The sequence below is a fragment of the Megalops cyprinoides genome, chromosome 11 (genome assembly GCF_013368585.1).
Source record: "Megalops cyprinoides isolate fMegCyp1 chromosome 11, fMegCyp1.pri, whole genome shotgun sequence".
In the NCBI taxonomy this organism is placed as follows: Eukaryota; Metazoa; Chordata; class Actinopteri; order Elopiformes; family Megalopidae; genus Megalops; species Megalops cyprinoides.
Window position 1 is genome coordinate 32,811,541 of NC_050593.1, and position 12,104 is coordinate 32,823,644.

Genomic DNA, 12,104 nt, shown 5'->3' on the forward strand with positions numbered 1-12,104 from the left:
TGAGTTTGTTCTGAAGAGAACGCAGGATTGCATTCCGGGCTGTGTGAAACCCCTGCTGCTGGGGCTGACGCTCAGCTGACGGCGACGCGGTCTCCCTCTGTCTCCTCATAGCGACCATCACTAGCTCCTCTGAGAATGACGACCGCAGTGGCTCCAGCCTGGAGTGGAGTAAAGATGGCAGCCTGAGGGACAGTGGGCACCATGGGCTGGCGCACGGCTCGCGGGCAGACGCTTGCTCCCCTGTGGCCGAGGAAGACCCCCCCGCCGAGGCCCCGCCCAGGACGGACGCCGGGGCAGGAGCGGCAGCACCCTCCCCGGAGGGGCCCCTCCCCTACCCCTCACAGAGCTCCTCCAGCCTCATGATGCCACGCCCCAACTCCGTGGCAGGTGAGTGTGCCGGCCTGACTCTTGCTTCCTGTTTCCTGTGTCATGCCAAGGGGATTGTGTTGGGAGATGATGGGTTAAGTGCCTCGTACCCCCCTGCTTTCAGTCACCCCTGCCCACCCCAAATGGGACCACTTCAAGTTTTCTGTCTTATAAGTACTTTGGTAAAATACTTCATGGCTTGTAACCTGTAGGTTGTAGGTCCATTTGTCCACTGGGGCACTGCAGTTGCACCCTCGGGCGAGGCACTTAACCCAGAATTGCCTCAGTAAGTATTCCGTATAAATGGATGGAAAGTACAAATTGAAACCTATTTAAGTCATTCATGATGAGAGCATCTGCTAAGCAGCTAGTAAAACTAGCCATCCAGGGCAAGGAAGTGCAAACCTCGAGAGAGAGGGAGAGAGAGGGAGAGAGAGAAAAGAGAGAGAGGAAAAAGAAGCTTCGGGGAAATGCAAGCCTGCTTATAAAGTGTGTATCACGGTCATGACAGCTTAAAAAAGCTCATCAAACTATTGCAGTAGATCACTAGTGAGAACAGCAATGTGATGTGGTGGTAAAGGAGTAAGACTTTAATAAAGACTTAATCAGAGGGTTATGTGTTTGATTCCTGGGTGGGTGCTGCCAATATATCCTTGAGCAAGGCCCTCAAATTATTTAAATAAATATCCAGTTTATTGCATTGATGATATGCAAATTGTCAGTGCATAGTCCCTTGAAAAAGGACATCTGCTGAAGAAATAAATAACTTGTGAAAGTAAAAGTAAATTGTGAATTGTGTAATTGTGTGAATATTCTGATCTGTTACATCCATTGTTCCTCATAAAATGCCTTTGCTTTCATACTGGGCACATCTCTTATACAGCGCGAGTCTTCTCTTGGCCCTGCCGACCCCAGGTAGGGAGAATAATGTAAGAGATATGCGTCTCTGTGATTGAGGCTCAGAATTCCCTGATCTGAGAGCAGGGAGGAGGGGCTTAAACATGCTCTGCTTCACACTGGGAGAGGCAGTGTTGTTGTTTGAACAAGGGAGAGATTGAACAAACCCACAGGAGCTCGGCATGTTTACAGGCACAGACAGAGGGAGAGATGGTTATCTAGGGGCACAGGCTGGTGCCTTCCGTCGCAGACGAAAGCGATATTTAAGGCAGCTGTTCCGTGTTGTGCGTGCAAAAAGTCGGAGCGGGTCGGTGTCTCGGTGATCAGTTCCACATTCCTCTGGACCCAACTGGTGGGGCTCTCTGCTCAGGACGCCCCGACAGCTGTTTGGGGAGGGGGGGGGGGGATCCCTCTCGCCCCTGCGGCTCCTGACCTTGGCCCTGTTTTCTGCAGGGTTTCGTCCTCTTAAATGTCCCAGCGATCCTCGACTGTATCATTTTAGCTGGGAGCGACGGTGCTATTTTAACGCACGGCTTCGGTGAGGGGCGGTGCGTGCATGGTTTTGCATGAAGAGCAAGCGTTTTGTAAGAGTCTTTTGATTAGTCACCAAGGATGAAGCTGTTACCATGCATTTACTTCTCTCAATGGTACTGAAAGAATAAGAGCTGCTTCGGTTTGATTATAATGGTGAAATGACACTCTGCCTGGAGAGCTAAAGCCTTCTCATAATATTGTTACCTACGCTGGAGTGGCAGACACATTCTCTCGTGGTTTGTTTTTCCTCTGAGAATTTCATGTCTGTCATAAAGGAACACAATTGCAAGCTTTACTACGTTTGTGTGGTCATCACATATTGCAGAAATACAACAAGGATGCCTCACGAACTTGGATGATTTGTTATTACTTGTCGTGTGTAGTCTGACATAAAAGAGCATGTCTCTGTGTTGGTAATTTTATGTGAAGACAGTGTGAAGCGTGACCATTTCTGATTCTTGGGAAGGTTTTCCTCCATTTTCTCTATTATCATTATTATTCCTCTATTAACCGTTCTAAATATGGCCTCAGAAGCTAAAGTAAATATGGAATTAACAGCTGTCACATTTTCAAATGACAAATAAGCTGAGCATTCATGTAAGAGAGAGGTTTACATTCAATAGCGTTTTTTTCATATTTATCCTCTAAAAGGTCAGATCAAATGTGATCTTCGGAAGGTTGAGTGAGGCCAAAGATAAAGGCTTCTGTTTACCTTACCTCAATCTATTTGAAATGGAAGTGGGACATTTTACATCACTTACTCTCACAGTGGGATAAATTTATGTACCAGAATATACGAGGGAATCAGACCAGATTCCATTTTCTCAAATCGATGTACAGGGCTGGGTGTGATGTAAAGCACAGGTCATTACAGTGCCATTGGTAAGACCAGCGACTCAACAACACCGTGGCCTCATTTAGTTGGAAGGTTGGCAAGATGATGTAATTGTTGTGCTGTGTTGCCCCTGGGATCTTGCAGTCACACCTCTAATTTTATGGTTGGTTACAGTGCCCTCTAAGCAAGAGGGCATTGCCACTGAAAGACAGCTTCAGTTAACACACAAATGTACAGACACCATCATCCTGCTCAGTCGTTTGTCACTAAGTCCAGACATACGGACCTGAAAATCCCTGTTTTTTTTCCATATGTGGTTGCGTGCCTCTGGCTATGCAGTCTGCCAATCAGTCATAGGCCAAGCAGAGAGAAATGTCCAGTGTACAGCTTGCCTCAGGTTAAGGAAGTGGGGCGGCAGTGTAGCGTAGTGTTAAGGAGCGGGCTTGTTACTGGAAGGTTGCTGATTCAGTTCCCCGCTGGGGCACTGCTGCTGTATCCTAGGAAGTGTTCATATTTCTTCACTGTATAAGAGTGTGCATTTGAGTACGTGAAGCAGCGATAAATTTTCCTTCTGAGGAATTTGGCTTCCCTGGTCTCTGAGTGATTTTTGGACACGTCTTAGGCACATTCTTGGATCTAACTGACTTTAGTTAAAGGTTTGGATCAATGAGTCCAATCAATGTTTTATCATGCATCAATGCTCTGTATATCACTGCCACTATAGCGTTAGGGTTTCAGAGTAACACTACAGCAGCTCAGGAATGGGCCTCTTTCCTCTCTCTCATTCACCTGTTGCCCTGTCTTGCCCGTTGCCCATTATCTTGGATGTGTGGTTGATTGGAGGAGGGAGGGGGCGTGGAGCCAAAGCTCTGTCCCGATAAAGTCTTCACTGATCGATTGACGGCACTGTCATTATGGCCAGGCCTCGGCCCTGATGGCTTAGCGTCAGGAACTGAGGAGTCTTGACTGTTCCTCCGTTACCTCCCCCAGCAAGCCTGTATCGGGGGTAAAACGCAGAGGGTGTGAGGCAGAGTGGGAAACAGACCAGCCACTTCCACACCAAACAAAACGCCTGCTTTACAGTTCCGCCATCTTTCACTGATGCCAAACCACACCGCCGGACAGCGCTGGAGGAATTCCACCAAATGGCACATACGCCAGGAAAGTGCCGTGAAATTGCCACGTGCAAATACCAAATTATTAGCAAGGGCCGCCTCCCATGTTGTTTCCATGTATCTCTGTCTTCGGTGTAATAATTTTATCTTTATCGTGTGCATTGCTAAATAAAATCTTTCATAAATCTGTTTGTAACAGATTTGATATCATTAATACGAACGAAGAGGGAGAGGAATTTTTACTTTTTTTTTTTTTGTCTAATCCACAGGTGATCATTGTATTGTAAGCTGCAGACACTCCATTGCTGTTGTATTCTTTCAGCACAACATGTCCATTCTGATTCCCTGGTAGTGCTTGCTGTCAGCATGTCATTCTCTTATTTGGCCTGCTCTCCTCAGCTCTGCCCAGAGGCTTTGAGTGAGCTGTGCTGATGCATTGCATATATTTCTTTGAACAAAAAAAAAAAAAAAAAGAAGAATTTGAGCATAGAAATTGAGCGGCTCGCAAATATTTCAAATAAAAAAAAAAGATGTCAAATTCACGGCTGTTTGACATTGCTTTAGTGTGGATATTTACTTGGAAAGCAGGCCTGCAGAGAATGTGAGCTCTTTCTCTCTCTTACACACACACAGGAGGAGGGACCACATTAAATTATGGGATGCTTTTGCCCACTGCCTAGACCCCTGCTCTCAGTTTTCAGAAATGTTGTAATATTCCATTTTAAGTATTGCTGCCTTGATGTTGTTTGAGACAGCTTATGGTATTCGGTTTAAAGTCATTATTGAATCCTGAATACACTTCTAGTATGTGTATTCCTTGAAAGTCCCATTCACATCACAGTTAGTATCGCAATGGGCATACTATTGATATTTTGCCAGACGTTGTGGTACTGTGAGAGGAGTACCACAATGCTGTGCAAATCAGGCCTTTAGTCTGGCATTCTGCCATTGAATTTGTCCTGTTGTTTTATACTAACTAAATGGATGCATATCCCAGTGGGCTCTGAAGTCACACTAGATACATCTCAAGACCTTGTGTTTTTTTTTGTCTTTTTTCCTGTTTGATCAATGAGAGACTTTTAGGAAGGGGAAAAAAGTATCTTAATGTATTTGGCTGTGTTTGATGAAAAGCATCTGGGACTGAGCTACCAGTGAGAGGAAAGAACAAAATGGAGCCACAGCCTCAACCCCTGTAAGCGTTAATGCGCGCAGAGTGGTCATGTGCCGACCTTTCCTGACCCTCAGCGCACATTTGTGGGAAAACAAAGGCGCTCGTTTCTCATTGGCCGAGCAGCGCCGTCCGTGCACCTGTCTGGTGCCACTCACACGTACCCGCGTAGGAAACCCCCGAACGTGAAACGTGACCCATGAGCACGATCGCTTTTTCTCTGAAGAGCGCTTTGCAGCGCCGGTGTGGGTTACAGAGGCGCGGTAACTAGACTACCGTGGAGGCGCTGGGAAGAAACCCGTGTAGGGTTCTGCAAAATCGGTGTGACCGCGCAGACGTGATTACTCCTCCTGCAGAGGGGGGGGAGAGAGAACCACAAAAAAGCCTGCTAATTAAATGGAGCGACGCATGCCGTTTGCCAAATTGGTAATTATTTGATATAGCGGGGAGGCCTGGCCCACCACACACGTGAAGCGTATAAGGAGTGTTTTGGCTGGAGTTTTGGCCCTGTGTGATGTCAGCAGTCACTGGAACCCTGGACTCTTGCAGACAGCATCTTGTGGCGCTCGTCTTTTCTGCTCGATTTCTTTTCCGTTGAACCTGTAAAATTCAATCATCTTTTTTCCGCATTTAGTTGTCCCCCTGCAGGAAACATGTACGCGCTGGTGTTTTATGCTCCGCTTTTTCATGGCTGTTGGCTTTTAATCGCGAGCGTTTCGCTGCAAGTTCTGCATTGGCGTTAAGGCAGTGAAACTGGCGTTGAGCCACCACACAAGCGGGCATTTCTTTGCCCTGTTTCTACAGAGCCTCTGTGCCATGGCAAATGGGACCCCGGTTCGGTCATTACGGAATTAAACATAAGCTTAATACGTAACACAGTGTTGTCCCCGACCCACCCCAGGGCTAGCTTCTTATCTGACAACGCTAACATTTCCCGCCTGTCAGCTGGCTTTTTCCAAAACATCGTGACGGGAAAGCAATTTGACCAACTTGTTTTTTTCCCCCTCTAAGAAGATTTGTATCTGTGTAGCTGTGAAGACCATGAGAGTAAAACAGATCTGTTGGAAGACGTTAGACACGCAATTGCCATTGTCAGGTTTGGCTTTGAAGAGCAACACTGATAGGTGTAGCCTGGAGTTCTGCTACACTGCATAACCTGAAGGGCTTTCATCCTGCATTTCCATCCTTATCCTCCAGGGGTTCCAGTGAACAAGTCCAGTCTCGGCAATCTCGGAGCAGTCAGCGCGTGCATGTAAATAATTATACCATTATATCAAATGTATGATAGTAGCAATTAGGAGATCGGTGCAAAACAAAAAATTAGCACAGTAATGGAGAAGGAAGGAGACAAGGAAACATTGAAATGCAGACAATGTCAAAAAGCATTTCTTTCAGGATGTAATTTCAAAAAATGGCAATATCTCATTAAACCATACATAAAAGATTTATATAATAGACATTTAAAATCACACAAACACTGAAATCCAGCGTCTGAGATTAACGAGGCAGAGGGGGAAATCCTCAGAATGCTGGGGGAGGGCAAGGGACGTCATTCATGATTTGACAGACGCATTCATCTGTGCAAATATTTCCCCTGAAAAAGAGGATCAGCTGAAATTGCCTGCGTTTTTTAAACATGCATGTAATAAAAGGCAGGGTGGTTCCATCAGCCAGTCAGCTGCAGCAGACTGCTGACTTGCATAAAATCAAAATCAAATGGACCAAAACTTTGGAGAGTGTGTCTGCCTCAATGAAGGAAAAAATATTATGCTTCTGTGTTGCACGGATAATTGATTACAGGTGATTCTGGAGTTATTCTGACTGATACACTGTATCTGAGCTACGTAAATCACTCCTCGGGCAGATGGCATGTTGAAATTTCTAAATACATTTGAAGCTGCTTTTACATGAAACTGCTTTTGTCTCGGGCAATGCAAACTGCATGTTCAGGGCTTATAGTGACATCCGTCTGGGCTTGATGCCAGAATGATGTCAGAATCCACAAAACCTGCAATAAACTTGAAGAGCTGACACATGAATATCGAACACTGGCACCAGATGCACGGCATAGACAGAACAATAATTTGCCAATATGTTAAAGCATTGAACAAAGCTGAAAAGGATCAATTTGAGACACCGCGTTTTAGTCAACCTGCTCACAGTTTTCTTAGTGTCATTGTTATCACTTCACAGGTCTATTCAGGAATAAAAAAAACATACATCACAAAAAATAAAAAAAGAAAAATCAGCTCATTAACTGAACAGGGCATATATTGGATGTGTCTGCGCTGAAGTGGGAGCCTCGTCATAGGAGGACGTACAAAAACGATAGAGTCTATCTGCAGGAGTCAATCGAGGGAGGCTGCTGGGTGAGGCCCTGTCACATCACTATCCCACATTGCTATCGTTAATTATTACAAATATATGCATTTAATCCCATCCATTACAGTGAGCATATTTTACCTCAGGCTACATGTTGGTAATGTTATAGTATGGTACACTCCTGTCAGGTATATCATGTTGTGTGTTTGGCCGGGTACGCATTTGTGGTCTCGTCCTTGTGTGTTTGACACTGGTTCTTGTTCATGTGTGGATGGTGGTGTCCTTGGCTGTGTAACGTTGGATGCCCTTTTATGCTGGACTTTGGGACTCTGGACAAGAATGTCTGCTGGATCTCACAAATGTAAACGTAACAACATATTCACCTTGTACCACGCTCTGGATAAGAGCATCCACTAAGCAACAGAATGTAATGCTAGGCGACGCATCGTGAGGTATTTTTTTCCTTGTTAGAGTGAATGCAGGCGCCCGTGTTTTGAGTTTAGCACTGAATTTTTGGGTGAAACCTCTTACACAGACATGCACTTGTCCCTGATGAAGGTGAACTGCTGGCAGGATGGCGCCTTCCCTGCGCAGACCTCCTGACTTGGGCCGTCAGACTTCAAACGGAATCGCCTGTGACACCCACTCTGACACGGATGCTGGGAATGTAAATGTTATTACTGTATGTAAAGCACCGGTGAGCGAGAGAGAGAGAGACAGAGAGAGAGAGAGAGAGCGCAGAATCTGCAATAGGAGAGAGAGTCTGGGCTCTGAATTAGCTACGCCCCAACCCCCCACCCCCCGCTGTTTATGTATTGCCTCCATATTACCTGTCAGTCGGATGGGATAGTTTGCACCTGGTCTCCTGGTCTGGTGTGTGGAAGAGAGCTTTAGCAGAGGTTTGATGCCAATAGGTGACATACACTGGTTAAAGAAATGCATTCTACTATGAAGGTGTTATCCACGTCATCCCCTCACTGTAACCACGTCACTTTCTCCGTGCTACGCAACCACACAGCCTTGTTTGATTTCTGTCTCTTCCATAACCGATTTCTTCCCTACTAGGTTTGTCTTGGATCAATGCATGGCCCCTCTCTGTGCGCCAAATTCCAGACATCGTAAACAGTTTGTCGTAGCCAAATTTCTGTTGGTGAGTTGTGTGATTGATATTTGTGATGGTTTATGAATTATCTGTGAGCTTCAGCAAAAGGACAGGTCTGTAAGTGTTGAAGATTTGGTCTGCAGAAATTATGCTGTAGGGGTCAGGTTGTCGTTGCAATGGAGTGTCAGTGACAGTATGTTGTTATTCGTAGTGTCTAATTTGGGCTGAGGGCCATTATAAAAGTGTTCATATGATATTATCTATTATTCTGCCATCAGAAATCTGCTGATGTATCATGAGTGAATAACTTAATTTTGTACGTTACAAAAACACACTGTTTTTGTGAGTTGCACGTATGCAGTGTAATATCTGCACGGAATGTAATTCAGTGGAATGGAATGTTGTGGAGTTTTTCTTCATCTCTAGTATTTGTGCCTAAAAGCATTTGTTTGATTGGCTTATTGGCTGATTGATATTTATGACACATGCTCAGTCCCTTTTCTGATAGTTTTGAGAATTCTGTAGCGATTCCAATGGAGGTTGACTCTCTGGAAGCCGGTATTCCCCGAGGATGTGACATTTCTCAAAGAACAATCCAGATGGCCATTTCCCACAGGCCCCGCGCTGCAGTAGCCCGCTGTTTGCCCCCCCCCCCCCCCCCCCCCCCCGTCTGCACCTAGTGATGACTGAGCGATAAGGGAACGGTGGCCCTTCCCTCTCTCCCTCTGTTCTCCTGGAGTTCTGAAAGGTTACCCCGATGTGAGCCGCAATGGCTGTTCTTCAGAAAAAAGAAAAGTTCTGTGCAGGTGAAGGTTACGGAATGGGGTGAGATAAAGAGTTTCATCGGGATCGATGTATCGCAGTTTGGAAGAGACAATTAGCATTCAGCTCAGTGCGGCTTGGTGATGAATGCTGGCCTGGAAAGATGCAGCGGAGCACTCAAACACTGCCGGATCTCGCCAGCCAGCCATTTGCTTTTGTTTGTTCAGTAGCCCCTGAGTAAAACTGACACCGGCTATGGCTGCATGCGGGATGATAGTGGTCTCAACACCAGATGGTTGTAGGATTGACTCCCAACAAGGGCAGTGTTGATCATTTTCCGATTTTATTGACTAAAGTTAGCAATATAAGTTATGCCGAGGGCATAGATGAAATAAGGGAATTGATAAAATAATAATATGTTACAGTGTCATGTAGTGAAATGACACCACTTGAGGAGTCCATGGCAGCTGTTGCAGTGATTGTCCTTTTTTCTCCATCGTATTGCATGTAATGACACTGAAGATACTGTCATTGTAGGGTTTAAGGCTCATTATGAAAGTGCCCATATGAACTTTTTTATTATTTATTATTCTGCCATGTAATAAGCATGTAATGACATCGTAAATTGTGGAACTGGAAAGAAACCCTCGTATGTTTTGTGTTTGCAGTTGTAATCGAGTAGCTTGAGTCTGAACAGATCTAACTCCATGTCTCCCTCCATCCGCACTTTACGTGCGGGCTGCAGTGTTCTGCAGATATGCGGTGCAGATGACGGGTCGTGTTTGGCAGGCTGTGCGGGAGAGTCTGCGCAGAGCGTATGCGCAGCTGCAGACGCAGCCACTGCCCCCGTGTCCCAATGCTGCCTTCACAGCAGACTGTCTGCTTTTAAAATCTGCTCTGCATCCGGCAGTGTGTCTCGCGCCACCTTTTACATAATCCTGACCCACAATGCAGCTCAGCACTGTGATCAGATTACTGAGAGCAACTTTGTCAGATGCTTCATAAACATTGTCCATTTGGTTATAGAAATACAGAGATGCAGCCAACCTGAATCCTTAGTACATCTATGCGTGTGTGTGTGTGTTTGTTTTTATGTATGTATACACATGCTTATATAATCATAAATCATATATAATATTATTTTTAATCCCTACTGAACAAACAAGCAGGTGGGAGTACAGGAGGAGTGGCATGCCATCCAGTCGGTTGGTCACAGGCCAAAACTGTCGAAGCCACTTCATTTGAATTTCGCTCTCATTTGGTTCAGGATTACATGTCTTTAGCATGGCTGGTGGAGAATTTAGGGAGAGAAGAGCCAAACCCGTCCCAGGTGCCTGATGTGGGAGCCTGCTGGTTAGCACAGGCGCTGTGAAGCTCTCTGGCCTGCGATCGCTTGCAGTGGAACTGAGCAGACCCCTCCTGCTCCGTCTCCATCACCGGAGATGAAGAACAGAGGGATTCAAAGGGACTCGCACACACAAAATAAAAAAAAAAAAAATAGCATTTTCATCAGAATAGAGGTTGACACATCTGTGGGGCTTCAAAGCCAGTTGCAAATACACTCACTTCAAGGTATCACGTATTCATGCGCTATCAAATGAGTGAACTCTGCAGGAAGTGGGGGGGGGGAGCACTCGCAGGAACCCCGGGGAAAATTTTGGAGCTTATGAGAAATTTGAAAAACAAGAAAGATGACTTCAGAGCGGCAAAGCCTCTCTCTCTCTCTCTCTCTCTCTCTCTCTCTCTCTTTTTTCCCTCCTTAACATTTGGGGATATACGAACTTTGTGTGGCCCCTGAAAGGGGCTCACTTTGCAAACAGAAATGAAAGTGCATCTAATCGGCGTCCGCATCTCCGCTTGTGAAATGGCTGCAATCGCACAAACACAAGTTTGAGTAATTTCCTCTGACTCAGCCCGAGCCCCCTGTCCCCCTGGCCTTGCAGGGAGAGATAAAGGGATGTGATGTGAAGCAAAAGATGTATATTATAATGGTGCAAGGTGACTCCATGGGGGGGGGGGGGGGTCCACCCGCTTTCATTCAGTCCCCAGCAAGAGAGGGGGGGGAGAGGGAGAGAGAAAGAGAGCAATTTCAATGCAGCTTGGGGCTTGACTGATGTGCATGAGTGGGATTAAAGCACGCACTTTCAACTTTATCCCTCTCTCTCTGCCTCTCCCCCCCCCCCTCCCTCCTCGTCTCTCCCTCCCTCCCCTCTCTCCCTGTCTTTATCCCTACCTCCCTCTCTCATCCTCTCTCACTCCATCTCTCCCTCCCGTTCTAACGCTCGCTCTCTCTCTCACCCTCCCGCTTCCCTTCACCCTCCCTCTCTCTCCCTCTGTCTCTCCCTCCCGCTCTCCCTCTCTCTCTCTCTCTCTCTCTCTCTCTCTCTCTCTCTCTCTCTCTCTCTCTCTCTCCCTCTTTCTCTCTCTCCCTCTCTCTCTCTCTCTCTCTCTCTCTCTCTCTCTCTCTCTCTCTCTCTGTTGGGAGAGGGAGTGTGACAGGGCTGGGAGCCATTGATTAATTTCTCCCCGGCTGCAATCAGCCACGCTGGGAGAAGCTTTCTCCACATTCCTGCTTTTTTATTCCGCTCGCCCTGCTCTCTTCTTTTCTCTTCTTCCTCTTCCTCCTCTCCCTGAATCACAGGAGCGCTCTCTCTCTCTCTTTCTCTCTCTCGCTCTCTCACCCGCTCTCTCACCCCCCCCCCAGTCTCTCTCCCTCTCTCTCTCTCTCTCTCGGTCTCTCTCTGTCTGGGAAGAAATGAAAAGCAGTCTTCTGCAATTAATTTGCTGAATGCTAATGTTGTGGACGCTGTGACATCCGTGGCTGGTATCTGCCAAGTGCAATTACAAGCTGAATATTGTCAGCGGTCATGGATCGAGGCAGCGGCGCAGAAGATTCATTTAGGTATCTTGATGAGCTTTTACTAGGGAATTCTCTGGGGGTTTACAAAGTGCCGTCTGCCCTGCTGGTCCCCACAATGAAGGCTGTTTTTAAATGTCTGTGTC

The 12,104-nt window shown here is 46.4% G+C and overlaps 1 protein-coding gene across 2 annotated transcripts in view; it reads left to right on the forward strand.

Moving 5' to 3' along the window:
* The window catches only part of tanc1b (tetratricopeptide repeat, ankyrin repeat and coiled-coil containing 1b), a 133,137-nt gene that overhangs the window by 81,432 nt on the left and 39,601 nt on the right, over positions 1–12,104 (forward strand). For both annotated transcript variants that reach the window (XM_036541411.1, XM_036541412.1), the window contains exon 8: positions 112–387. In XM_036541411.1, coding sequence (XP_036397304.1) covers positions 112–387 — 276 coding nt within the window. The remainder of the gene's footprint in view (positions 1–111; positions 388–12,104) is intronic.